The sequence below is a fragment of the Lampris incognitus genome, chromosome 3 (genome assembly GCF_029633865.1).
Source record: "Lampris incognitus isolate fLamInc1 chromosome 3, fLamInc1.hap2, whole genome shotgun sequence".
NCBI lineage: Eukaryota > Metazoa > Chordata > Actinopteri > Lampriformes > Lampridae > Lampris > Lampris incognitus.
In genome coordinates, this window is record NC_079213.1 from 30,096,374 (window position 1) to 30,124,264 (window position 27,891).

At 46.1% G+C, this 27,891-nt stretch overlaps 2 protein-coding genes across 2 annotated transcripts; one reads left to right on the forward strand and one right to left on the reverse strand.

The window, feature by feature from the left end:
* Nucleotides 1-211: 211 nt before the first annotated feature.
* Nucleotides 212-16,486, forward strand: metap2a (methionyl aminopeptidase 2a). Its single transcript, XM_056276323.1, has 11 exons — nucleotides 212-380; nucleotides 2,835-2,918; nucleotides 3,452-3,514; nucleotides 4,712-4,814; nucleotides 12,742-12,903; nucleotides 13,209-13,390; nucleotides 13,567-13,661; nucleotides 13,740-13,836; nucleotides 14,824-14,927; nucleotides 15,077-15,192; nucleotides 15,342-16,486. Exons 1-11 carry the CDS (start codon nucleotides 221-223, stop codon nucleotides 15,592-15,594), a joined length of 1,419 nt encoding a protein of 472 aa, XP_056132298.1. The 5' UTR covers nucleotides 212-220; the 3' UTR covers nucleotides 15,595-16,486.
* A 2,288-nt stretch (nucleotides 16,487-18,774) lies between these two features.
* Nucleotides 18,775-26,639, reverse strand: usp44 (ubiquitin specific peptidase 44). The gene is made up of 6 exons (XM_056275975.1): nucleotides 26,544-26,639; nucleotides 22,603-24,319; nucleotides 20,680-20,878; nucleotides 20,371-20,479; nucleotides 19,921-20,171; nucleotides 18,775-19,758 (listed from the first exon to the last, which is right to left on the reverse strand). The coding sequence occupies exons 2-6, from the start codon at nucleotides 24,163-24,165 to the stop codon at nucleotides 19,634-19,636; spliced, it is 2,247 nt and encodes a 748-aa protein (XP_056131950.1). The 5' UTR covers nucleotides 24,166-24,319; nucleotides 26,544-26,639; the 3' UTR covers nucleotides 18,775-19,633.
* Between the last annotated feature and the right edge of the window lie 1,252 nt (nucleotides 26,640-27,891).

Here is a 27,891-nt window from a genome sequence, read left to right on the forward strand (position 1 = left end):
AAGTGTCATAATATTCTAACTAAAATTACAAATAAGCCAACCCCAATAGCCAACGACAGCAAACAGCCATTGTCAACCAACCCTGGGCACATTTTCTCCAAAATAATTAGCTGACGGCTGTCAAATAAAGCCGTACATGGATCCTCAGCTGATTCGGCAAGTTTCACTACGAGTGCTCCCACAATCCACCGCGCTTCCTTTTCCTCTAAGCGCCTGTTCAATGATGGCGGATGTGGATCAGGAGCACGTACAGGACCAGAAGGCCGACCGGGACAAGGTCCTGAACGGCGAGGCAGAGGAGAAAGAGGAGGCAGAGCCAGCCGAGGAAACGGCGAAAAAGAAGAGGAAAAAGAAGAAGAAGAGCAAGTCCGCAGCTCCAGGCAAGGTTTCCGATAGCATGTTGGCTAACAGGCTAGCAGAGCTAACTAACGTTGCATATTAGCCATGCGGGGATTGAGAGCAATGTGGGCTGTCGTGTGCACCGGGCAGGCCCTCAGTAAGCTTCACTTCACCACAGATTACTTGATCGTCAGCACAGTATATCACTTTCCTCAAGAAATTGAGTTATGACATTTAGAGAATCCACAGCCAAAAACCCAGCCTGTGGGCTGTGGCTTATTGATGGCTCCAAATTTCGAGAGCCAAGTTTTGCTGTTTCATAATTTTAGGTGGGACGCCCAGTGCCAGACATCTTATGTTATGCAATAACAACAAGGGGGTTTTGTTTTATTTGTAAGTTTGTGGTCTTATGTGTTAACGTGTTGACATGGACGACAGCTAACGATCAAATTAAATGTAAAAAGACTAGGTGAAAACCTAGTATATGGCTGGACCGTGTACGGTTAATGTTAAGAGATTGTGGCCGGCTTGTAACAGGGATGGTCAGTGGTAGTGTCCATAGTGTGAACTCTTGGATATGAAATGTTCATCTGCAGTTTTCTGTAGTGGTCCCATTAACATATGTTGTTAAAGTGTACTGAAGTAGCATATCACATGACATGGTTGAGTAAAATAAAAGGTTATAAATGCAGTTGCAAGAACAGTACTTTCCTCTCGTGTCTTGGGATTGATTTGAAAGGGAGTGTAATTAAATTGCAATTATAACTATTCTAATTGTCTGTTAACCTCCCCTCCTCTTTCATGTCTTGTTTTTCTAAGACTCCCTCGTGCCTCTCGGCACATGGCGAGCTGTTTTCTCTCCCACTCTGCTCTATGCTGGACCATTACAGTGCATAACCAGATGTGGAAAGCGCAGCCAGATATTTCGTTCATTGCGTTTCAGTAGTATCCAATTGTAGCAATACACCAATCAGCCAAAACATTAAAACTACCTGTCTAATATTGTGTAGGTCCCCCTTGTGCTGCCAAAACAGCTCTAACCCATCAAGGCATGGACTCCACAAGACCTCTGAAGATGTCCTCTGGTGTCTGGCACCAAGATGTTAGCAGTAGGTTCTTTTAATCCCTGTAAGTTGTGAGGTGGGGCCTCTATGGATCGATCTTGTTTTTCCAGCACGTCCCACAGATGCTCGATCATATTGAGATCAGGGGAATTTGGAGGTGACGGCAACACCTTGAACTCTTTGTCATGTTCCTCAAACCATTCCTGAACGGTTTTCGCCATGTGGCAGGGCACATTATCATGCTGAAAGAGGCCACTGCCATCAAGGAATACCATTGCCGAGGACTGTACTTGGTCTGCAATAATGTGGTGGTACCTATCAAAGTAACATCCACATGAAAGCCAGGACCCAAGATTTCCCAGCAAAACATTGCCCAGAACATTTACACTCCCTCTACCAGCTTGCCTTCTTCCCATAGTGCATCCTGGTGCCATCTAATCCCCAGGTGAACAACGTACATGCGCCCAGCCAGTAAAAGAAAATGTGATTCGTCAGACCTGACCACCTTCTTCCACTGCTCCATGGTCCAGTTCTAACGTTCACATGCCCATTGTAGGCGCTTTCGGTGGTGGACAGGGGTCATCATGGGCACTCTGACCGGTCTGCGGCTATGCAGCCCCATAGCAGCAAGCTGCGAGGCAATTGTGTGCTCTGACAAGCCAGCATTAACTTTCCAGCAGTCTGAGTTACAGTAGCACTTCTGTAGGTTGTAACAAGATAATGGTGTTCACTTCACCTGTCAGTGGTTTTAATATTTTGGGTGGTTGGTGTATATTCCGTTCATTAGTGGGCAATAAATGCGGAATGAGCTGGAACCACGGCGCCGATTCAATAGCCAATAGGGAAACTCACACTTCTGTGTTTACCAGCGACGTTGACCAGTCGTGTAACTTCAGTGACGCTGTTGGTCACCTGATCCAGTGGCCCAAACATGACGCTAAACATGGTCACTCAGCAACATTCACGTTTGTGGGGCTGGCCCGCTAGTCCGGTCCACCCAAACATGCATAACATTTCTCGGTCATCTTTGGCAGTCTCACCTGTATAGGTGTTGATGTCCCTTCGCCTTGCTGTTATTAGATGTAGGAGGTAGGAGATATAGGAGATGTAGGAAATATAGGAGAAGCAGTAAAGGTAGCAATTCAACTTGGAATTTTACCCTTAGAGCAGGATGAGCGTTTCAGATAATGGATGGATGGATGGATGGATGCTGGTAGACTTTCTTGAGCTTAGCACTATTTCTGTATTCCAGCTTGCCTGTCTGGACAAGCACACCAGCTAAATGCCTAAAATGTTGAATGGCCGCCTTGCTGACTTGCTCCCCTCCACCTGAAACCAACACTTGCTGACACAATTCCCTTTTGCTACAGTCCATGTGTAAAGAGCTGTTTGCATATTTCTTATGTTGTCGTCATCTGTTTTGTGTTGCAGAGGCAGAGGCGGATGGATTGGACGAAGTGACCAAACAACTGGAGAAACAGGCTTTAGAGGAGAAGGAGGAGGATGGGGAGGATGGTAATTGGCTAGTCCCCATATACAGAAAGCACATAAACGCCGTCAACCTGGGACACTTTCTTATAGGGCTGCATCAATATCAGATATTAGACCAATATCAGGCTATCAAAGCTTTTACCCAAGTCTAACATCCAATACCAAAAGCCATGAGTGACATTTAATAAATAAAATCAAAATTAACTGCATCCTAGAAAGTTGAATCCGTTCATCTGGACACAATGTTTAGTGGGGAAAACATTTTGTCACTCATCTAAGTGACTTTGTCCCACTCAGCTGACTGCAGGTATCCCCCAACCTTATAAACAGCACAGTTACATAACGACCGTAACCAACAATCGGTTTCATATGCAAATTGCCGTGACCATTAACTAGAGTTACAACGGCCATATGTACTATTCTCAGAGGATTGGGGAATTGTTGCAATCTGTCATCTGAAATGAACTGTTACGTCAGTGCTACAAAAATAGTGCAACTCACATTTAGTGCAACAACACTATACCTTCATAGATATTACCCTTTCTTTAATATCACAGATGGAGACGATGGAGAAAACGCATCAGGGAAAAAGAAGAAAAAAAAGAAGAAGAAGAAAGGACGTGAGTTGTGAACACCCAGACTTGTTGAGTCCACTTAAAACATAGTTTAAGTGAAGGTCTTATACATAGTACAGTACAAACTGCCCAAAGGGGAGCAGAGGACCAGCTCTCTAGGCATGTTAGTGGGAGGTGTAAAAGCAGCACACGTTATGATTGAAACACAATCGAGATCCACCTGACCCCCAGAGGTGGTCTGGCTGCCACGGTGATCAAATCCCTGCCAGAAATAGCCAGGTTTAAATACATTGTGTAGGCCTACTGCGTGGTCTCATTGGTGAGACTACCGCCCAGGCATCATCCAGTAGTTAAACATGTTACAGCTCTTTCTGAAGGTTGCCGTTTAGTCAGATTCACCCAACTCTGGCAAAAATCACTTCCGCCACAGTTGGCAAGTTGCTGTATTTACATTCGCAGTGATCACAGATACAACTGCAGCAGATCAACTTGCTGTTTCTGATGCATCTAAGTTGTAATGACTCTTTCAAGGACAACCCCCCCCCCCGCTTTTTCTCCCCAGTTGAATCCAGCCAATTACCCCCCTCTTCCGAGTGGTCCTGGTCACTGCTCCACCCCCTCTCCTGATCCAGGGAGGGCTGCAGACTACCACATGCCTCCTCCGATACATGTGGAGTTGCCAGCCGCTTCTTTTCACTTGACAGGAGTTTAGCCAGTGGGACGTAGCATGTGGGAGGATCATGCTATTTCCCCCAGTTCCCCCTCCCCCTGAACAGGCGCCCTGACCAACCAAAGGAGGCGCTAGTGCAGCGACCAGGACATATACCCACATCCGGCTTCCCACCCGCAGACACGGCCAATTGTGTCTGTAGGGACGCCTGACCAAGCCAGAGGTAACACGGGATTCAAACCACCGATCCTCGTGTTGGTAGGCAATGGAATAGACTGCTACACTACCCGGATGCCCTTGACCTTCATTTTTAATGAAAATTGACAGACTTGCCATCGCCCCACCCACTGATTTTCTTGCATAGTATGTTACAGAAATGAGATGTGATCACAACAAAGATATGACACCTACGAGAACCCGTATAAATGGCCGAATATAAATTTAAAGAACACAATAAGATTGTTCAGTATCCAGATAACATGTCCACACACAGACTGAATGATAATGCTCGGGGTGAATGTAAACTAAGATTGCCTTGGTGCTAGCTGACATTTTTGTTCTCTTTCCCTCAGCCAAAACCCAGACTGACCCCCCATCTGTGCCCATCTGTGAGTTGTACCCAAATGGTGCATTCCCCATTGGACAGGAATGTGAATACCCTGCCTCCCAGGATGGGTAAGTAAATCTGTTGAGTGTACTCTCTTACACACTAACAGACAGTTGATTTTTGTCGTCATTCTACTTGGAGTGGCAACATAATGAATGACATTAAGATGCCTGCATAACCCTAGCTGGCATTATATGCATACACTGTGTATGCCTCTGCACTTCGGCCAAACAATCTCATACTCTACTTACCTGCTTCATTGTTGGTTGTTAACACTTTAATACAACATCCAAGGTATCGCACTGCCCCTTCTGCTATCAACATGTACTGTAGTTGGTAATATATAAACAATATGAGTAGTAACAGCCAGCAGGGTGATGACTAAGCAATGTCCTTGCGGTCCTAATCAAAACTCGAGGAGGTGACTTTGCCTCATTCGCCCGACGTGGTTTACATTAGGGAAGAAAATGATGTTAAACAAGAGAATATGATTCGCAAATTGTGTTGAAAAGCCAGTTGCACTTAGACATTTCAGAAACCAAGTTGTTGTTCAAGTTCATGTCATCAGATCGGGTGCAAACTGTTCCGCTGTTGTGGAGCCGTGCTCCTTTTTCAGTAAGCACCACGTAAATCAGTCACACCTGGGCCAGGGGCCAGCAGCAGCCTCATACAAAGTGAAATTTTTTACATTTTTTTTCTCCCTTTTCTCCCCAATTGTACTTGGCCAATTACCCCACTCTTGCGAGCCATCCCGATCTCTGCTCCACCCCCTCTGCCGATCTGGCGAGGGCTGCAGACTACCACATGTCTCCTCCGATACATGTGGAGTCGCCAGCCGATTCTTTTTTCACCTGACATTGAGGAGTTTCGCCAGGGGGATGTAGTGCGTGGGGGGATCACGCTATTCCCCCCAGTTCCCCCTCCCCCCCTAAACAGGTGCCCGACTGACCAGAGGAGGCGCTAGTGCAGCGACCAGGACACATACCCACATCGGGCTTCCCACCCGCAGACACGGCCAATTGTGTCTGTAGAGATGCCTGACCAAGGTAACATGGGGATTTGAACCAGTGAGCCCCGTGTTGGTAGGCAATGGAATGGACCCCGCCATGCTACCCGGATGCCCGTACAAAGTGAAATTGTACTCCAGCTCTGTTTTCCCACTTGCTGTGAGCAGAATGCCAGCAGTTTTCCTCGTAAACGGTACATAAAATATGGCTTCAGTGTCGGGCTGCAACAAACGAATCGATGAAATCAATAAAATTCGATTACGAAAAATTGGTTGGTAGCGAATTTCAGTATCGATTCGTTGGGTCTGTGTTGGTGCACGTTGTGCCGCGGAGCTGGCTACGTCACTATAAGAAAAAAAAGCATTTGAAACACAGTGGAGGCGGAGAAAACTGTTCGACCAAAAGCGCCTACAGGAGCACTCCACATTAAATTCGGGTATGTTGGCTGCAAACTATGCGTGGCCGCTCCTGCATGGCACGGGAGCGCCACGGTAGAGACGGGACACCTGAAACCAAAACATACTGGAGCCGTTGATGAAGGGGACTGACTCACAGCAGGGTCAGTGCAAGATCTCAGTTAAAGGAGCTTAGACCCATGGCGTGCGTTGCGTTTTGAAGCAAGGGGTCGTCGGTCTCACAGCAGGCAGTTCTTCTCATTTATCCACATAATAGCTGCTGTTTGCTCGTGATCCAGCGTGAATGGTCCCATTAAGTCAAATTCCCAAGAAGAAGAGAGCTTGCCGTAGCCAGGAGCATGAGGACAGACCAACAGTTTTGCAATGCAAAGTTCCTGTAGAACGAGAGAGAGTGTGTGTGTGTGTGTGTGCGTGTGCGTGTGCGTGTGTGTGTGCGCTGGTGTGTGAGAGTGAGTGTGTGAGGAAGTATTACTACTGCAGTGTTACTGATGTTAGAGCTATTTAATGCAGCAAAGCCTGTTAACACTTAGTTTATGTTTTACGTTTTTCAGCTCAGGTCCATTCGAGCAGTATAAAAAAATTGATGTTTTTGTGCACTTTGCTAAAAAAAAAAAAAACAGGCATATATCTTTTTCATATGTTGTATAGCATACATCATACATTTAGGTCTGTTATTTGTGTTACTGCTGTCAATTTGTAATAAAATGTTGTTTGCGTGAAATGATGGAAACATTTTTTTGTGTTTTTATCCGATTAATAGAAGGAATAATCGACAGATTAATCGATTATCAAAATAGTTCTTAGTTGCAGCCCTACTTAAGTGCCATATCGTGCAAAGAAGCAAAATTTGCAAACACATCTGGACAAATAAATATACAGTACTCTTCTCGTATTCTGAAATATTGTTGGGAGATGAAAGAATATTGTGCCAGTATTATTCAGCCCAATTTTGAATGATAATGGTTACACTTGTAGATATAATCACTTTCCCGATCCATTCCATTGCCTACCAACATGGGGCTCGCCGGTTCGAATCCCTGTGTTATCTCCGGCTTGGTCAGGTGACCCTACAGCCCAGTGACTTGCGGTGAGGTCAGTGGCTGCGTAGGTCGTGGGCATTCGCAAATCCAAATCACATCCTTGGGCAGCACGGTGGCACAGCAGTTAGCGCCGTCATCTCACAGCAAGAAGGTCCTGGGTTCGAACCCCGGGGTCGTCCAACCTTGGGGATCATCCGAGGTCGTCCTCTGTGTTGAGTTTGCATGTTCTCCCCATATCTTTGGCGGGTTTTCTGCGGGTGCTCTGGTTTCCCCCACCATCAAAAAGACATGCATGTTAGGGTTAATACTCCTGTCTGTGCCCCTGACCGAGGCATGGCAAGACGACCTGGAGTTGGTCCCCAGGTGCTGCACGATGGCTGCCCACTGCTCCTAGCCAGGCACGTAGCCAGGTAGGTGGTTTTCGTGTCTGAACCCCCCCTGACATGGCACCAATAATTATTTAGTTATCGTTTTGATTATTTGTCACCGCCCCTCTAGCCTACTCATACACTGCATCTATCGTGACTGACAGGCATTAAACCTGTCAGTTAATTTGTTTCCAAACATGATGTATCTTATTGGTCTGTTTCGTAAAACAAATAAAATCACACGCTTTTGATTGGCTCAGGGGTCTGACGAGTCAGCTAAGCAACCTGCCACTGGTTATGCTAGCTAAATGGTCGATCTATAGTTTGCTTTTCAAAAGCAATGGAGCCGCCGAAAGCTACCTGTAAATCAGGCAAGAGCAGTAAAGTTCATATTCGTAAAATCAGTGATTTTTTTTGTTTCAACGTGTCCCGACTCAAAAAAGAAAAAAAGAACATTACAGATGATCTGGTCACTAACGTTACCGATTTTCCGGAGCAAGTGTTAGTAGACCCACTGCCCTCCTCCTCGGAAACGGAGCCAGAGTTAGCAGACCCGCCGTCCTCTACCTCGGAAACGTTTTCACACGACTTTTTTGGATTATATTGGTGGGAAAATATCAGACGAACAGAGAAGAGAAATATACTCACTGGACTGGACGACCAATATCGGACAAACATTCCCTACAAAACTAGGAGGTAAACTACGTTTCCAACGTCGTTGGATTGACCAGTTTAGCTGGCTAGTATACTCAACAAGGTCCGACAGTTGTTTTTGTAAGCACTGTGTTGCGTTTGCAGTCGAGCTTGTGGGCAAGGGAGGGCACAGAAAAGCTGGCAAGCTAATTAATGTCCACTTCTCAGACTAGAAACATGCTTTAGAGACGTTCAAAGACCATGCACAAAAGGCATATCACAAGGATGCATGTTTGAAAGCGGACAATTTCCAAATGGTTCTCAACAATAAAATGGATGCAATTTCACTGAGGCTAGATTCTGAGAGAAAAAAGCGAGTCCAAGAAAACAGAGAAAAATTCAAAAGCATCATTGCAACATTGATTTTTTGCGGTCGCCAAGAACTCGCCCTGAGAGGTGATATTGATTCAGGACCAGTGACATTGAGTGAACCAACTCACAATGACGGAAATTTCAGGGCTTTACTCAGGTTTAGGGCTATATCTGGCGACACAGTACTGTTACAACACTTGAGTAAATGTGCAGCAAACGCTAGCTACTGCAGTCCTGATGTACAAAATGAAATAATCAGCATAATTGGAGATGTGATAACAAACAAACTGGTGCAGAAAGTAAACTCCGCGCAGTGTTTCGCTGTGTTGGCAGATGAAATGAAAGATGTTTCAGGGCGGGAGCAGCTTTCTGTCTGTGTCAGATACGTGAACCAGCATGACAGCCAATATAGCATCAGAGAGGATTTTTTGTCCTTTGTTGATATCGAGAAGTTAACCGGGGAGGCAATCGCCAATTCAATCGAAAGTCAGTTGACAAATGCAGGCGTTGATTTACAGTTTTTACGTGGCCAGGGATACGACGGCGCATCTGCCATGAGTGGCCATTTAAATGGTGCCCAAGCTAAAATCAAAGAGAAGCACAAGCAAGCAGTTTATGTGCACTGTGCCAGCCACAGTTTGAATTTGGTCTTAAACAAGTGCTGCACTGTACAAATGGTGCGAAATTGCTTTGGAATTGTCTCGGAAATCTGCACTTGTTTCCATGATTCAGCTTTGCAGTCTGCCAGTCTGCGACACGAGACGGAGCGTCTTTTACCCGACTGCAAGAAAACGCGACTGACGAAGTTGTGTGAAACGAGATGGGTCGAACGCCACGACGCAATATTTACATTCAACGAGCTTTTAGACCCTGTGCGATCCAGCCTGCAGAAAATCAGTGAAACCTTCACAGGAGACAAATCTGTCAAAGCCACTCAGCTCTTTAATTCAATTGACAATGCAGAATTCATGCTGTCCATGAATGTGAGTGAGAAGATGCTTGCAAAAACCTACCACCTGTCCACTGTCCTTCAGAAGGAAAATTGTGACTTGGTGAGTTGCGTTTCAGCTGCTGATGCTGTTATTAAGCAGGTAGATGAGATGAGGGCTAACTCTGAGATGGAGTTCAGGCAGATTTTCCAAAAGACCTCTTCCCAAGCAGCCAAGTATGGGGTTGAATTTCGACCACGAAGAGGCATGGACTGCAGTGAGGATCCATTGAAGGCCTGTGAAAATCACTACCGGCAAAAGCTTTTCATAGTCATGCTTGACTTTTATTCATCACAGATGAAGGAACGCTTCAGCAAACACAGAAATGTGATCTCCAACCTCTGCTCCTTACTGCCATCTAAGGTCAGCATGCTGAACGACAGCTCAGCTCAAGCGCTCTCCAACCTGTATCCTGATGAAGTGTCACCGCATCTGGAAGTTGTAAAGTCAGAAATTGACACCTGGCGGGATAAATGGAAAGATGCAACTTATGTTCCACAAAATGCCATTGAGGCATTAAATGCCTGTAACAGTGAGTTGTTTCCAAGCATCTTCAAGCTTCTCCGCGTTTTGACCACGCTTCCTGTCACCAGTGCCCATGTCGAGAGAAGTTTTTCCTGTCTGGGAAGGATCAAGGACAAAATGCGCAGTACAATGACGGAAAGACGACTTAATGGACTGAGATTGCTCTCGGAGCACAGAGACATTGTGGTGACGCCGGAAGAGGTACTGGACATCTTTTGCAGACAAAAAAGACGATTGGACCTGCTTTTATAAGGTAAGACCCACTTTTATTTATTAATGCATTGATGATTATCTATGGGCCATTAATACGTTGACATTTACCGTACGGTTGGGTATTAGGCTATAGTATACAGTGTGGGAATTTTATTTACCGGTAGCTTTCGGCAGTGTTGCCCGACCCCCCCCCCCCAAAACATGTTTCTGGCTACGGGCCTGCTCCTAGCTACACAGCTAGGATGGGTTAAATGCAGAGAAGGAATTTCCTCACGGGGATCAATAAAGTAGTAAAAAAAAAACATTGGAATTTACATGTAGGTAAATTAGGAAGCAACAAGCGTGCACTTACAACCTCCGAACTGCCTGGAGAACAGACCTGGAGAACTGCCTGGAGAACTGCCTGGAGGCTTGACAAGGTCGTCATGTTTCATTCTAAGCTGGCTCCTTGTCCTTGGGTTTAGGGTTCGGTATCGTTTGGGTTTTAACGATTCTGATTCTACTTATCAATTCTGGGGTTCGTAACAATTCTCAAGTCCGATTCTTTGAGGGGCGGGCTCAAAACAGGTCACATGCTCATTTCCCAGAAAAAAAACTTCTTTTTAAAAACTTTTACACACATCATATTCAGTCATATTCACAATTCATACCCTTTATGGAACCTGTAAATTAATTCATAGTTTAATTTGGTTGCTGCTCTTAAATGATATGAGTCAGTAATAAACTGTTTATGAGTCAGTAATAAACTGTTGATATGAGTCAGTAATATACTGTTTATATGAGTCAGTAATAAACTGTTGATATGAGTAAGTAATAAACTTCGTTCTTTTTCCAGTCACTGTAACTTGAACATTGAAACCTGCCAAAACGACAACACGGCAACGGTCTAAAAGCCAGTTAGTTTACAGTTTGGGGAGCTGCAGCCGGTGTGGATGTCACGAGGGAGAAGTAGGAGCGTCTGAGCGAACGGTCAGCTACGAAAAAATACATCGTAGTAGTTGCACAGATTTGACAGTTTTTAGTAAGGCGATTAAGTAAAGCTAGTTTGCGGTCTTGCTGTTAAAAATTAGACAAGCGTTGTCTAATGTTCACTTTCCCGGTTGCGATGCGGCGCTGACCGTTGGCCGAGGGCTGACTGAAGAGGACGAGGCAGGTGAGGGGGAGGGAGACCGGTGCAACATGTCAAACACGGTACACACATTGATTTGTATACCACGCCTGGTGAAGGGGTTCTGTCATGTTAGTGGTGCGTCCTCACCTTTATGAAATAAGTTCGGCACAATGCTGTCTTTTTTCTTTTTTTTTCTTTTTTTTACAAAACGAAGCCACGCTTTTGAGTGTTTGCTGCAGTGCATGATGGTGCACGGCTCTAATCAGACTCATGTGCTCGCTACTCTTGCTGATCGTCCAAAAAAAAACAAACTGTACCACTCTGTGCAGTCCAGTCCAGTCCAGTCCAGAGAGCGCACCAATGTGTTGCTCAGGAAACAGGAAGACATGTACATTCAACTCGCATGACTGTAGGCGTAGAGTAGCCAGGTCCTGGTACTGAACCTGAAAGTAGCGCGAGGGAAATGTGTTTAGAAACTGATAAGCAGAACCGAAATGTAAACTGTTTAGTGATTCCATTGGAATTTTGGAACCGGTTCTAACTTGGAACCGGTTCTCGGTGTCCAACCCTACTTGGGTCAGGTGATGGGTGTTGAGGTTTGTTTGCACAGTGTGATAAGATGCTGCCAAGAGGAGGGCATCATGATAGCGTAGCGGTCTATTCTGTTGCCTACATAGGGATCGCCGGTTCAAATCCCCATGTGTCCTCCAGTTTGGTCGGACGCCCCTACAGACACAATTGGCCGTGTGCAAGTGGGAAGCCGGATGTGGGTATGTGTGCTGGTCGCTGCAGTAGCGCCTCCTGTGGTCGGTCGGGGCACCTGTTCAGGGGGGAGGGGGAACTGGGGGGAATAGCGTGATCCTCTCCCGCGCTACGTCCCCCTGGTGAAACTTCTCACTGTCAGGTGAAAAGAAGCGGCTGGCGACTCCACATGTATCGGGGGGAGGCATGTGGTAGTCTGCAGCCCTCCCCGGATCGGCAGAGTGGGTGGAGCAACGATTGGGACGGCTCGGAAAATGGGGTAATCAGCCGGGTATAATCGGGGAGAAAAGGGGGAACCCCCCCAAAAAAAAGATGCTGCCAAGAGCGAGAGCAAATAATTGCTGCCATTTGTTTGCTTTTGAACACATTGTCTAAAATTTAAATGTGAAATATCCAACCTGTTGGGAGGAAAATCGACATCCTCAGTATACCAGTTTAGTTCAGAAGCACTGACAACTTCACTAGTGTTGACATTAATAGAGGCTTATACACCATGATGATAGTGAAGGAACTACCTCACTTTGACACCGAATCCTGTTGTTCTTTTTTTTTTCCTTAGTCGCAGTGCGGCGTGGCGCACGACCAGTGAGGAGAAGCGTGTGATGGATAAAGCCAATGAGGAGGTGTGGAGTGACTTCAGACAGGCTGCCGAGGCCCACAGACAGGTCCGCCAGCACGTACGGAGTTTCATTAAACCCGGCATGACTATGATCGAAATCTGGTAAGGCTTCCGTTGCTTCATAATCCACACCATCATCATCATTGTCGTCATCACTGTTTTCCATGTTTGTGTCTGTGAGAGAGATAGAAGGAAGCAGCTGAAAAGACACCACTCTCTCAGCTGTTGTCTGGCTATGTGGTGGATATGGCGCTCTGTGAGTCTATATGTTAAATATGCATATAACGTGGGGTGAGAGGTCGCCGTGATTGCCAGGATGCTGCGGCTCTCCGACCTTTCTGTTTGTTTTTACTTTTTTAAACCATTCCTTTTCTCTCTCACCCCCCCCCCCCCACCTGCCCTTCTAGTGAGCGGTTGGAAGACTGTTCTCGGAAGCTGATCAAGGAGAATGGGCTGAATGCAGGTCTGGCCTTCCCCACCGGCTGCTCCCTCAACCACTGTGCTGCCCACTACACCCCCAACGCCGGAGACCCCACTGTTCTGCAGTACGACGACGTCTGCAAGATTGACTTCGGCACGCACATCAACGGTACAGCAACAGGCTCCTGGACACACGGGCATACACACACATACGCACATGCACAAAGGTCAAGCATTAGCCTATGGGCATACACATACGCACACGCACAAAGGTCAAGCATTAGCCTATGTCATGCACGCCACAAAAGCCAACAGATATGCTCTCTGGGTCATGTCTGGTTTCAGGGCGGATCATTGACTGTGCCTTCACTGTCACCTTTAACCCAAAGTATGACAAGCTGCTGGAGGCAGTGAGAGACGCCACCAATACTGGAATTAAGGTATGACTCACACACACAGAGACACACTCTTTGATATGGTTAATGTGTATGAAAAAATTACAGTCGCTCTTGTTGCAGAATGCCGGAATCGACGTGCGTCTGTGTGATGTCGGAGAGGCAATTCAGGAAGTGATGGAGTCGTATGAGGTCGAACTTGATGGGAAAACATACCAAGGTACTTTTTCGTCTAAACACGTACTGCATATACAGCTATGATTATTAAATTTTCACACACATCTAATATGCAAATGAGATTTTATTTTGTGAGCCACATTTGCAAAGGAAGTGTGGAGCATTTTATACGAGCAAATTATTTGTCTACTGAGTCCTTACAGAACTGCATCATAATAACGATGGTTTTCAGTATTTACTGTTGGGAAAGGGCGGCACGGTGGCGCAGTGGTTAGCATGGTCGCCTCACAACAAGAAGGTCCTGGGTTTGAGCCCTGGGGTAGTCCAACCTTGGGGGTCATCCGGGGTCGTCCTCTGTGTGGAGTTTGCATGTTCTCCCCATATCTGCGTGGGTTTCCTCCGGGGGCTCCGGTTTCCTCCCACAGTCCAAAGACATGTAAGTCAGGTGAATCGGCCGTACTAAATTGTCCCTAGGTATGAATGTGTGTGTGTGTGTGTGTGTGTGTGTGTGTGTGTGTGTGTGTGTGTGTGTGTGTGTGTGTCGGCCCTGTGTGATGGCCTGGCGGCCTGCCCAGGGTGTCTCCCCGCCTGCCGCCCAATGACTGCTGGGATAGGCTCCAGCATCCCCGTGACCCTGAGGGCAGGATAAGCGGTTTGGATAATGGATGGATTGGGTAATGGATGGATTGGATTTGCTGGACAGAAAGAAACCAGAAATGGATTGCGGGGCTCTAAAGTTAAATGAGCGTTGAAAATGAAAAAGAAAATCCCAAAAGTATTTAAGCATTTCAAATGCAGCATAAAAATTAACAATATTCTGCCTTCTGCTTTGCTCCTTTACACGGATCACGCAATTTTTCCTCCTACTCTGAGCCGCTTGCAACTCTTGAATGAATTCTCCCATAAGCCTCGTGCTTACTGAACACATACAGAATAAGTCTACTTAATGCAAATTAACCAAGACTTAGCTGCTCGGACATGTAAGCAGTGCTTCACATCTGTGATACTTTATTTTCTTGTGTCTTTCCAGTGAAGCCAATTCGAAACCTTAACGGTCATTCAATCGGCCAGTACAGGATACACGCTGGCAAGACGGTGCCCATCGTCAAAGGAGGAGAAGCAACAAGGATGGAGGTGGGTTGATCAGTTTCACAGGTTTGCGCTACATTTTTTCATGAATTCGTTGATTTTTATGTTTAAGTACAGTGAGGGGTGTTGTGTCTGGTGTGCGCGATAAATAAATTTGCCTTGACCCATGTCGCACCCTGTGTTATGTCCCCCAGGAGGGAGAGGTCTACGCCATAGAAACATTTGGAAGCACAGGAAAGGGTGTGGTCCATGATGACATGGAGTGTTCTCATTACATGAAAAACTTTGATGTCGGCCATGTCCCCATCAGGTAACTGTCCTGTCTGCTGTCTCAGGCTGTTTTTCTTGTTCTTATCGTTAAAAATTATAATAATAATTACTGTTCTGTCATAAAAGAGCTATATGATTGCGTAAACTGCTGTGCTAGAAATCACTATGGTTTACTCACCCCCCCCCAAGGCTCCCCAGAGCCAAGCACCTGCTGAATGTAGTCAACGAGAACTTTGGCACGCTGGCTTTCTGCCGACGCTGGCTGGACCGCCTGGGTGAAAGCAAATATCTGATGGCACTGAAGAACCTGTGTGACCTGGGCATCGTGGACCCCTACCCTCCCCTCTGTGACTCCAAGGGCTGCTACACCGCTCAGTTTGAGCACACCATCCTGCTCAGGCCGACATGCAAGGAGGTGGTGAGCCGGGGTGATGACTACTGAGACACCCTCACGCATACACGAACCCTCACCACACACTGCCTCCAAACCTTGTTTGTTATTCCTTCTCCAGACAATAAACCCATGCAGACATGACCCCGGCTCTCGGTAAAGAGCCTCTAAAATAGGAACTGTTTGTGTCATTACCCTTGGCAAAGAACAGAAGTGAGGGGATACCAAATGCCCTGTAAAGTATCCACAATGCATTTTAAGCACCACTTACTACTAGTAATGAAGAGGGACTCGCTTTCTTGGCAGTGGCTGAATTTTTTGATCATTTATTCTTCAGGTGACCACCACAAAGTAGACAAAGATTCTGCTGGTGTAAGCATTTTTCAGCATAAACACTTGAGATTATTTCTCCATTCTCCTGCGGACCTCATTTTGCAAAATATTAAAAGTTAACTGTTAAACAGTTACATATTTAAGTTACACATTTAAGTTGCTGCTGCATTAATTGCAACCCCAGTATTCAGATTGCCTAAGCACAAAATCCCCCTCAGATTTCTTTGCTAAGTCTTTTTTCAGCCCAATACAATGGCGCCACCCTGATCTTGCAGTACCCGGTGCTAGCGTTGGTCTAATACAAGTACTGTAGTGTTTCAGATGTGGTCAAGCCAATGAATGGGCTGAAATCTTTAAGGATAAAATTCCCCCCAGTCGAGCTGTATGCTACAATAATGCCATCTTTGTACAGACGCCATGCCTCTACAGCCGTATGTTTGGCTTCTATTGCTACAGGAGGGGACTTTGCACTCGGGCCCTCCAGTCGTTGTTTCTCTGATATTTGTACCAATATCTCTGAAATGGCTGCAGCCACTGTATGTTCCCAACACTTCATTTTGAACTCCCTGAAAGTTTTTGTAAGAAATTATTAAAATAATTTTGCTCTCACTCTGTGCTTCATCGCCTCGTTCTTGTCGATCAGAGAAAAGTGAAAACAACTTCTCTCCCCGACACGCATACGGTTGCACGCAAAACACAGCCGTTCGAAGGTCTGTGACTCAAACAGAGAATGCCAAGTGATGGTACTTCAACTTCCTTCTGCTCAATCGAGTGAAACTTGCAAGGTGTGTATGGGGGGGGGGGGGAAATGCAGACATACAAGCAGCAGTTAGAAAAATGAAAAAATATTCTCATTTTTATTGAGGTAATTTTCTCTAGAAAAAAATTGAGGTAACAATTTGCATAGTATAACTTCCATGAATTTACACACAGACGCACATCCAAGGAGTAGAAACCCAACAAAAATGTGTCACATTGTCTGACAATGAGGGAAAACAAAAAAAAAATGTGCTTTGAATTCCCCTCCGGCAGAGAAAAGAGGGGAAAAACTTGAGGTGGAGAACATTTAACTTTTTACACTTTTCTCCAGTATGGAGATAACTCATTAACTCATTATCGAACATGTAGACATTGCAGGAATATTGTTCCATTTGTCTAGGTAATATACTTGCAGAGGAGTACAGAACAAAACACTACCCATACACACAGTTGCTGGTGGACAAAGTTGCACACGTAGGAGAACAGTGAAATCCTCCGCTTAAGTGCTGCCTAAGCTGCTGGTGGTGCTTCGATATACTTAGGAGGGTGAAAAAATCAGTTGCTGTAATTCAACTGTTGAAAAACAGTCAATGGCCTCTTTTTTAATACGTAAAAAACTCTGAAAAGGATTGTTTAAAAATACATTCATAATCTAAATGCTGGCCTGGATGACACAGCGACTGCGCGGACGCCACGTCGCTGAATTGATGATTCGTTTTCCTGGGGAAAAGTACAAATATCTTTGTCAACAAAAAGGGCACTTTTCTAGAACACTAATTTGCTAGCTGGGGATAACAAGACTCCCTCCGATTCAATGACATTTACATTCTGAAGAAGTGAAGTGGCAGCAATTACACACACACACACAAAAATATCCCTTTGGAAACAAACGTTTTCTCGATTTTTCAAAGGATAAAAAGAACATCCAGCAATTTGTAAAACATTTTGGAAAAGCTGAGAGATTACAAGCATTTGCCCCATGCTTTGGCTCGAGGTCAGCCAATAAGGCGTTTCCTGACAGACCATTATGTATTAAGGACAACAAAAAAACTGCTGTCCTGCTCATGTAAGGATTTTACGCTTGATCCAACATAGGGTCTATTCAGAAATATAGACTCCCTATTCTGTAGACATGAACTTCTGGAAGGATTGGATGAGGAACATCTAGACTTTCACATGTATTGCAAACAAAAAGCAAGGCGTAGCCATCTTGTTTGTATCTCTCCAACCATAGCCAGCTAGTCTAGCCATCCATACCAGTGTCGAGATAACAAGGTAGCCGTTTCAAAACCGGGCCATAATGAATGAGATAGAGCAGCATGGTGTCTACATCCAGTTTTGTGTTGACTATCTAAAGTGACTATGGGAAACATCTCGCTTGATTTAATTTTATGAACAGTATTTACAATCAAAAAGCCAAACACGTGCAGAAAAGGCCCCCCCCACCTGAAAACAACCTATAGAGGACACAAATTTGTAATTTGTGATCGACCAATAAAATTGACTTGACTTACACTGATGAGCCACAACATTATGACCACTCACAGGCGAGCCGAATAACACTGATCATCTTCAACAAGGGCACATGTACATTAGATGGTAGGTGAACAATGAGTTCATAGGCAACGTGTTGGATGCAGGAGAAATGGGCGGGAGTAAAGACCTGAGTGACTTTGACAAGGGCCAAATTGTGGCCAGACGACTGGGTCAGAGCATCTCTGAAATGGCAAGGCTTGTGGTCTGCTACCGGTCAGCAGTGGTGAGTACCTACCGACAGTGTTCCGAGGAGGGACAAACCAGCGGCACGGTGCTGGTTAACCAAGGCTTATCGACGCGCAAGGGCAACAAAGGCTGTCCCGTTTGGTCCGAACTGACAGAAAGTATACTGTGGCACAAGTCACAGAACATTTTAACGATGTTACGAGATGAATGTGTAATGACACATAGTGCATTGCACCCCACTGCGTAAGGGGCTGTGTAGCCACAAACCGGTCAGAGCATCCATTATGACCCCTGTCCACCGTCAAAAGCGTCTACAATGGGCACGCTCGGTCGGAACTGGACCTTGGAGCAGCAGAAGCAGGTCACCTGGTCTGATGAGTACAATGTACATGTGCGCCAGTGACCTGGGGAAGTGATGGCACTAGGATGCACTGTTGGAAGACGACAAGTCGGTGGAGGGAGTGCGATGCTCTGGGCAATGTTCTGCTGGGTAACCCAAGGTCTGGCCATTTGTGTGGACGTCAATTTGATACGTGCCACCTGCCTAAACTTTGTGGCAGACCAGGTACACCCCTTCATGGCAATGGTATTCCCTGATGACAGTGGCCTCTTTCAGCAGGATAATGTACCCTGTCACCCTGCACACACTGTTCAACGGTTTGAGGAACATACGATGAAGGTGTTCAAGGTGTTGCCCTGGCCTCCAAATTCTCCAGATCTCAGTCCGATTGAGGATCTGTGGGATGTGCTGGACCGACAACTCCGATCCACAGCAGCTTCACTTCGTAACTTACAGGGCTTGAAGGATCTGCTGCTATCGTTTTGGTGCCATATACCACGGGACACCTTCAGGGGTCTTACAGAGTCCATGCCTCAGCGGGTCAACGCTGTTTTGGCAGCACATGAGGACCAACAGCATATTAGGCAAGTGGTCATAATGTTTTTGGCTCATCAGTGTACTTGTACATAGTCACACCTAGCCAAAGTCTGTTGGCTGTTACTGAGACACACCTTGCTGATACTCTCTTTATAAAATACAGCTGTACATTATCTAAACAAATACGATTTTAATTTTACTGATTTAAAAAACACCAACATATCAACACCATATGCAACAGGTTCACAAAAATAATGTTTTAAAAAGTCTTTTTCTAGAAAATATAAAGGACCCATCCCGCCACGATATCAAATGCCCATAAAAAGAGGAGAGCGAGTGATTGATGGGGCTGTGCTGATGTCACTGGGTGGTCTAGAGGCAGGCTAGTAGATTATGGTCCTATAGCAGCCTGTCTTTGTCCTGAGTGACACGTTGTGTGTAAAAGAGAATATAGGCCTGGGCACGGCACACCTCCTCCACAGAACACACATTCAGCTTAGAGTCATTACAGTGAACCCAGAAGCCTGCAGGAGAGGAAGACAAAAGGCTTGCATCTCAACTTAAATATAGTCATCTCAGATTGTAAATGTTGCAGCATATACACAAGAAGCATGTGCTTTAGCTTAACTAAACCACTGGGTGTGTGAAAATGTCTGCGCATGTTTCTTGATATACTCTGTACTCACCCCCTTCAGTGTTGTAGCAGTAAGCAGTGTAGTGGCCAGAGCCAAAGCCCTTCCCATGATGCATCACAACAGCAGAGAGCTCATAGAGGAAATGTTTGGGCCGTGGCAAGCCTGTAGAGCTGGGGCTGCTGGGGCTGGAACAGGCTGCCCCTTTAGGGGTGGGGTCTAGACAACAGTAGGGCTCCATGTCGAGAAGCTGGTCAAAGCTAACATGGACTCCAATCTTCTCCCGGTGGTGCCGTCCAGACCACCTTAAGTTCAAACATAGAGGGCCAGCCAACAAACTGGTTATTACCACAATCATAAGTCAAAGCTCCAAAGCTGTATGTTTCAACTTTAGCAATAAGGTGACAGCTTTGGTGGGTTAGCAGGAAGCAAGCTTCAAGACATGACGAAACAGCACCCAGCTGAATAAACGATAGGCTAATTAGCTTTGGTGTGACATCTTACCTGAACCGTTTGAGGTGCAGACGAAGGACCTGAGGCAGTTTGTGGATCATTAGCTGTTTTTGTGCTTCAGTCAGGATGACTGGCTTGGAGGAGAGCCGCCGCCGCTTAGCTGCACACACACAAGAGAGAAACTTAACTTGCAATGCTCCTTTCACACCACTGGGTGTCATGCTGGCCCTGTCACACTCTTGAGACAAATGGTTACACAAGCCAACACAACTTAACAGCTTGGACGGTCACGACAATCTCCACAAATTTGAGGGAAATTTTGAAAAGAGTAGAATGTGCATTTGCATGTTTTAAACTCACTGTTGCACTGGTCGCATGCATAAATATTCCCCTCCAGTGCTTCTGTCTCCGTGAACTTAGCCAGCATCTCCGTCAGTCGGCATGACACCTGCGCGGCTGATTCCCTGTTGTTACTATGGTAACGCTCAGGAAACTCAAGAGACAGGTCCCAGAAAGGCTCCACGGTATTAGAGTGATAGTCACAGGCCAGGCATGTCACCTGAATGTGTATGAGAGGGAGGGAGATCAGCATGTGCCTGAAGATGCCTGCATTGGTCAGAGAGCTGCCTTTAAAAACCCATGTAAAACTAAATCTCACAACTCTTTGGCTCGCCCCTTATTGTTTCACTCTCAAGACTTCCTACGGTTTAAAAATAAAGAAGAACTGGCTGATAACAGGGGGAATCTGATATTCACTTCAACCTACACAGTTTGATGATTAACTCCAAATAATGATAGTCATCATCATTGTCAGTCAGTGCAAAGACAGCTGAGTCAATTCCTGGTGAATGGGCTCAGGCCCGAGGTTCCCTCAAACACACATAGCCCCCTATTCACTCAGAGCAGGTGTGAGTGTGTGTGCTCAGCCTCTCCAAGTAGACACTAATCTCTTGTCCTGAAGCAAACTCTTCTCACTCAAAGACCCGGCAGTATTCATTTAGACTCGTATGCATGTTCTCTCCCACTAGGATTGGGCATTTTGTCAAAATTTTCCTATCGGCCACCACCACCCCTTCAATCAGTGACTGCCAATGTATTCGAGAAGCAGGGCTTAGGAGCACTGAAAAAAAAATTCTGATTAAAGACTGTTTAAAGGCAGCAGATAGTCTAATCACCTCTTTCTTTCTTTCTTCGTATTTATTTTTGTTTTATTTTTTTATTGTGCGGCCTGCTACGTGTGTGATTTTTTTTACTGACCAAACAAATGCGTACTGATTTCAACTCTGACATCTGCAGAATCTTCACTGTTCTGCTGTGCTTACTGCACTGAATGGTGGTTCAGTGAACCATAAAAATGGTCCTTATGACTAGTGCACTCAAGACTCAGCAGTGCATGTCACCAAAAAATATCCTCAGAATTACACCAACATAGGTGTGCACACAAAGGATGACATGCGACACAAAATGCTTTTGCCGTTTAGAACATGCTTCGGTTCAATGAACAACGCCGTTGCTTGCAGTCTCCATATGAAGAAATAGGTGGGAATAACAGTTGACCTGCTAGGCTGTCAAATGATTCACGTTTATCATCACCACCATGCCTTGATTGGTCTTGGGGGCTCATGTTGCCCGACGTAGGCTACATAACCTGAACTGAGCCCCAGCTGCATGTTCCACTGCAACTTGTTTGACTCACACTTGATGCCTTGGATGCTTCAGGATGCAGATATTCAAATGACCAAGATAAAAGATTTTAAACCGGCCCAAAAAGAATCCACCCGCTACAGACTTAGCCCATCGCCAATTCCTGATGTATTCATCCATCAGCCCAACCCTGCCTCCCACCAAATTCAAAATGTGGTACAAGGCTGCATTTCACCAAAAGTATGCTTCTATATTTTCAAGTATAACTATTTCAAACGACCATTGGCTCAGGCTTCAAAATAAGACTCCAACAATAAGCTTTAATCTATCATTATTTAAGCACCGTTAGTAGTGGCAGCCAATGTCAAATATCCCTGTGATAAATACTTAAAAAATGCCAATTAATTTAATCCGGGGACATAGCCAATAGGGCCTCAAAATGGAATTAATGATGCAACTCTTCAAAGTGCATAATGACAGCTGAATTATCCATGCAATTAGGCTGAGTGGATGCACATGTCCATGAATTATGAACAAATTAGACAAAGCTCATGATGAATGTGATATTATCCAATAGTCTCCATATGACAACGAAGGCAGATCTACGTGTGTGTGTGTGTGTGTGTGTGTGTGTTGTACCTGGCTGAGAAGCTGGCCGTGGAAGATGGTGTTGACCACATTGAGGACCTGCTTGATGAGCCTTTTCTGTGTCTGTGGCACGTTTGCTGTGGGTGTGTGCTTGCCAGTGCTCTCCAGCTCATGCTGCACCTTGTCCAACAGTTCACAAAGGAATTCCTGAGCATCCTGCTGCGCATAGCCCCGGAACGCTGGGATCAACTGCCATACTGAGTGGAGCATGGCAAAAGGCGAAACCAGCGCCCACTTACCTGACCACATCACCTGAAAAAGGGTGTGTAGCTCATGGCAGAGGGATATGTGCTTAGAGCTGGGTTCTTTGGGCTGAATCAGCTCCATGTTGCGTCCACGTGAGGCCCCACCACTCAATCCTGTCCCAGAACCTGAGCTCACCTGGAGGCCCTTTCGCTGGGCCAGGGTTGACTGGGAAGAAGCTTTCCCTGCCAACTGGCCATGGACAGCAGATGCCAATAGCTCCAGTGCCTGGGTCAGGTCCAGCTGCAAAAAGCACTCCCTGAAGACATGTAGGTGGCTGAGCACCTGTAGAATAGAGTTCATATAACATGTGTTGCCCAAATTCCTCAGGCCTGTCACTCCGGGAGTGACTGTGGGGCGTCGTTTGAAGGGTGAGCCACCTTGTTTAGTGCCTTGCTTGCGGGAGACAGGAGCAGGGGCGGAATGGGTGGGCACTAAGGAGGCTCGGGGTTTGGATTTGGTGTTGGATGAAGGGGTGCAAGGTGTCTTGGGATTGGGTTTCACCTTTTTGGGTCTACCCACCTTCTTAGGGGTGGTAGTGGCAAGGCTTTGAGTCCTGGGTTTGCGGGTGACAGGGGGGGTCAAAGAGCTGCTAGCCTTGTTGCGAGTCCTGCGTGGGGATGGAATAACAACCACAGTGTCTGCAGGCTTTTTGTTTCGCCTGCGCAAGCGGCGACTCTTCCTGGGAGCTGCACTCTCAAGCTCCTCCTGCCACTGCCTCTTCAATATGCGCCGTCTCTCCCTCACCTCCCTTCTACGCTCTTCTTCCTCTTCCCTCTTTCTCTCCTCCTCCTCCCTCTTCTTTCCTCCCTCCGTCAGTCCAAACCAAAAGCGGAACACACGGCTCATAAGTGCTCTGCGGCGGTGCCAGAGGGCAGTGAACATCCGGTCCTCGTCCCTCAGCTGCAGCTCACGGGCACCAGAAGGCATGACGGAATCGGAAGCCGTGCTGGCGGAGCGGAGAGTGCGCCCACTACGCGTGGTGACCTCGTAACGTTGGCTCTGAATGGCACTGAGCGTGCTCCGAAGCAATTTGAGGTCGCCGGTGGCATTGTCATTCAGCACATAGTCGTCACACAAGTAGCAGAAAACATAAAGTTCATTAACCTCCATAGCCAGTGGGTGGCGCTGCTGTTTGAAGTGCTGCAGAGCGTGCTCTTCGATATAACGTCCGCATGCCACATGTGCGCAGCCTAGACAGGCCCATATGGACTCTGTGGTGTTGCAGTCTACACAATGCCATTTCTGGGGGTTGAGGATGGAGTGGTCTGGGGCTAGCCGCAGCCGCCCCACATGCTTACATCTGTCCATTACACACGCCTGTCTGCCTCGCTGGCTTGCTGTGTCTGTCAATGAGTGACTGCCTCTATGCGTGTACTGTATGTCAGAGTTTCAATCTGGCTTCAGATCACCATGATGATCATGGCGAGATGAGAAATGGGACTCTCCCAAGGCATGGTTTTATCTAGAGAGAAGAATGAACAGATCTGTTTAGATGAACAAATTTCTAAAGATGGGAAGAAGAGGGATAATTTACAGGACAAAAAGCAGCCACTTGGAAACAATTGTAATAGACCTAATGATCCTATTTTTATGCGACAGTAACAAGACATGATAAATAAACGGATACTGCTATATAACAAGCAGACTCAAGCATTTCCAGATCACAACAAAGACAGACAGGGAAAAATTTGGCTGTTAATCAAGAACTGGACTGTATTGTCAACAAAGCTTGAAAAACATCCATTCATAAATGAAATAAACAGATTATAGTGACAGTAAACAGTTTAGCAGAAATGTAAACGTGAGCAGAACAAATCTTGGATTACCTCCGTCGACGATGAATAAGGATACTGATTTTGGAGCAACAGTGAGAATCCACGCTGATTGCACTATTGTTGCTACTGTCCAATACAGATGATACGAGTTCACACTCAAACATTTCATTTCTAAGCATGCACTTCGGTGACACTAGTCTCCATTTTTCACTTGTTTCTAGCATCAGAAGAAAACAATTCAATTAAACCATCTCAGATCATAATAATCTATAAGGGTTGAGCTTTAAGTATCCTTAAGGGCCTTAAATAAGCATTACCGCAGTCAGGGGAGACAAAGTTAATGTGCTGGATAAACAAAACAGTCTTGTTCTGTGCTACTTTTCACTTTTTTTCTTATCACTGGGGGTTGGGATAGTAGTTCAGAAACTGGATCTTTTGAGTTAGTATGAGCCCCATCATCCACTCTCACAGGGGGCAAAAGAGGACTTAAGCTTGGCCAACAAAAGACGGACGGAGCTTGGAGGGTGGAGCACCCTTTGTCTGGGTACAGGACTGCCTTCACACAGGGAATGAGGGAAAAGAGGAAAAGGAAAGAAAGGGAACAGCTAAGATACAGCCTACATAACAGAAAGGAAAAGTGACAGAATGGTATCACATGTGATTGAGAGAGAGAGAAGTGAAATAGGCATGCAAGGAAGGAAGAGACTTTCGATGTTAGAGCTCTCTGCTCAAAGCAGTTCACCTTTATGCTCTACAATCTCCTTACTTCATTATCACAACTGAGATAAAGCCGAATGTTCCCACTAAAGGTGCCTGTTTACCCATCATGATGCTGAAGTACCTGTCTATCAACTGTGTATGAAAATGTGTTACCATTACAGCCTGCTGTTGTAATTCCTATGAAAACAGTTAAATCACGATTATACGACTAGATTCCTCCTATGCTGTGTCAGGATGACAAAAAAACCAACGTCACTGTTTAACTTATGGGTGGTACAGGCTTGGGAAACACAGTGGTGGAAATGAGGTTCAGTGATTTTTCTCTCAGTAACGTCCACTTCGTTGTCTCGATTGCGGAAAGGATTATGCAATTATTCATATCACGGCGTAATCATTTCACGCGCAATTTACGACTGAAGCGAGTGGTCACGTGTGTACAGGCAATAAATACATAAATGACTACACGTTGTTATCACGTGTCGGGGAATTGGCCAAACCTGTGATCCATATTCCCCCCAAAGTTTACTGCGCAAAGTCAGCGAGTCGTGCTTGAGTGTGTCCTTGTGCCTGCACGGTGTGGCACTGATTAATAGCCCCCGCTCGTAACTTGGCTAGCTGGCCATTTACACAATAACACACTCAAGCAAAGCCACAAATGAGCAAACCCAATTCACCACACGCGTTGCAGAAAACAGCGACGGACCCGTCTCGACAGCTAACGTTAGCCCCTTCCCAGCGTGTAAACTGATACAACGATAAGTAACCTACTACAACATGCGATATAAGCAATACACTCAGATCACAAACAAAGAAACGTGGTATGGTTACACAGTCCAGGAACTAGGCTGTTACCCGTAAACATTTCCAAGTAGCAACGCCACTTGGTCCGGACAGACGTCGGCAACTTAGGGTAAGGTTTTTTTTCTCTTAGAGCGGTCGTTTTAGATGAGCGACTCTCTCTCGCCGTCCTTGTTGCTAGCGTTAGCTTTAGCTCGCCCTAAACTAGCTGTTTAGCTAACTCCCATAATCCTGACAAGTTCAGGCGTTAGCCAGAGGTCAGTTTCCTGCGTCCGGCTCGCCGCGAGAAATCAGCGGGAACGCATACCTCCGTTCAGAGGGAACCGACGTCTCGGTGAGCGCGTCACAAACAAGCGTCCTGTGCAAAAATCCAAGCGAAAATGTCACACCTACCTCTCCTTCACGGGGCTCGGCGCTACTCATCTGACTCCGAAATGACCGCCATCTTGTCAGCCCTCGTCTCGTGGTGCCTCGCCGAGCGCGTCCTCGTCCAGTGACGTCTGTTATTGTTGTTGTTGTTGGTGATGATGGTGATGATGATGTCGATTACGGCAACGGCGGCTGCGACGACGTTTCCTTATCCGCGGACATGTTTGTGCGGTTCCGGACTACAACAGGTGGACATTTGCCGCGCCGCTGCTTGTTGCAGTTAGTTTTTTTGTTACGCGCCGCTTGCCGAAATGTTCGTTGCGTTTTCGCGGTTTAACTTATCGCGTCAGCCCGGGTTGAGAGCCGCAATCAGGGACGACATCGCAACAAGTGAACTGCAACGGGTGAAGGTAACCCAGCAGCTATTAGGGGGGTCTACAGAGTTGCCGCTATGTTGATATGAAATAGAAAAGCCCCCTTTCTACCGCTAGAGGGCAGCGTTGCACAACGCACGCCTCTCGTTACTATGAACGTGTATCTTCCCCCCTTCCACCTCTATTTGTTTTTCTCCGTCCTCAAGAAGTAAATGGTCGCTGGTTATCCTAAAAAAGGATTAGAAGCAGATTATAGTTTAAAAGATGACCTGACGATCATATTGATCGTGTCGTGAATATGGATGCGCGTATACGTGACAGATTTAAGAATGACAGCCTTAAAACACTGGTTTGACGTGGGTGTCAATGCTTCATGCTGGTTAATGTGGGCTGGTGGTAGGCCACATAACATGTTAGCCTAGATCCTGCCAGACAATACGTCTGGTTTTTAAACACAAGTAATTTACAATCATACAGATTTATCTCATTTATGCATCACCAATCCGGTCAAGTTTAGGAGTAGGAGTTAACCCATACGTCAGGAAATATTACCTGAACGAGCCATGATGATCACAACACGTGCAGCCAAAGAATCAATCTCATGTATTGATTATTCATCTACGCTTAAATCCAAGTGAGCAGCGGGGAGTGTGGGGGGTAATAATGGGTAAAATTGGGGGGGAAGAAAGGTGTAAACAACAGGACAGATGAGTTTCGGGGACAGATGGAGGTGCGTTTGAGAATGACTGAGGGAGAGAGGTATGTGTAGATGTGCCATGCGATGCCTGTGAATCATCTTTTAATGTTTTTCTCCCTCCATGTCCTCAGGCCTTCACTGCCTTCATGTCTCCACACGCTAACAGTCTCTCCCTCCCTCCCTCCACCTCTGCCCTCCATCTGTGCTCTCACCCGCACTCTTCAATAGTATACACACGAATACAAAACCATGCACTTTTGCAACCTGTTATTTATTGAAAGCAGTTGATGTTTGGGTGAAG

What these genes read in the sequence shown, in the direction of transcription:
- metap2a (XM_056276323.1), top strand. Translation starts at nt 221, where the DNA reads ATGATGGCGGATGTGGATCAGGAGCACGTACAGGACCAGAAGGCCGAC. An exon ending in CCACCAATACTGGAATTAAG is followed by an intron (nt 13,662 to 13,739) that starts GTATGACTCACA and finishes CTCTTGTTGCAG; the next exon opens with AATGCCGGAATCGACGTGCG. An exon ending in GAGAAGCAACAAGGATGGAG is followed by an intron (nt 14,928 to 15,076) that starts GTGGGTTGATCA and finishes TATGTCCCCCAG; the next exon opens with GAGGGAGAGGTCTACGCCAT.
- usp44 (XM_056275975.1), bottom strand. Translation starts at nt 24,165, where the DNA reads ATGGACAGATGTAAGCATGTGGGGCGGCTGCGGCTAGCCCCAGACCAC. An exon ending in ACGGCCAGCTTCTCAGCCAG is followed by an intron (nt 20,879 to 22,602) that starts GTACAACACACA and finishes ATACACATTCAG; the next exon opens with GTGACATGCCTGGCCTGTGA. An exon ending in CTGCTACAACACTGAAGGGG is followed by an intron (nt 19,759 to 19,920) that starts GTGAGTACAGAG and finishes CCTCTCCTGCAG; the next exon opens with GCTTCTGGGTTCACTGTAAT.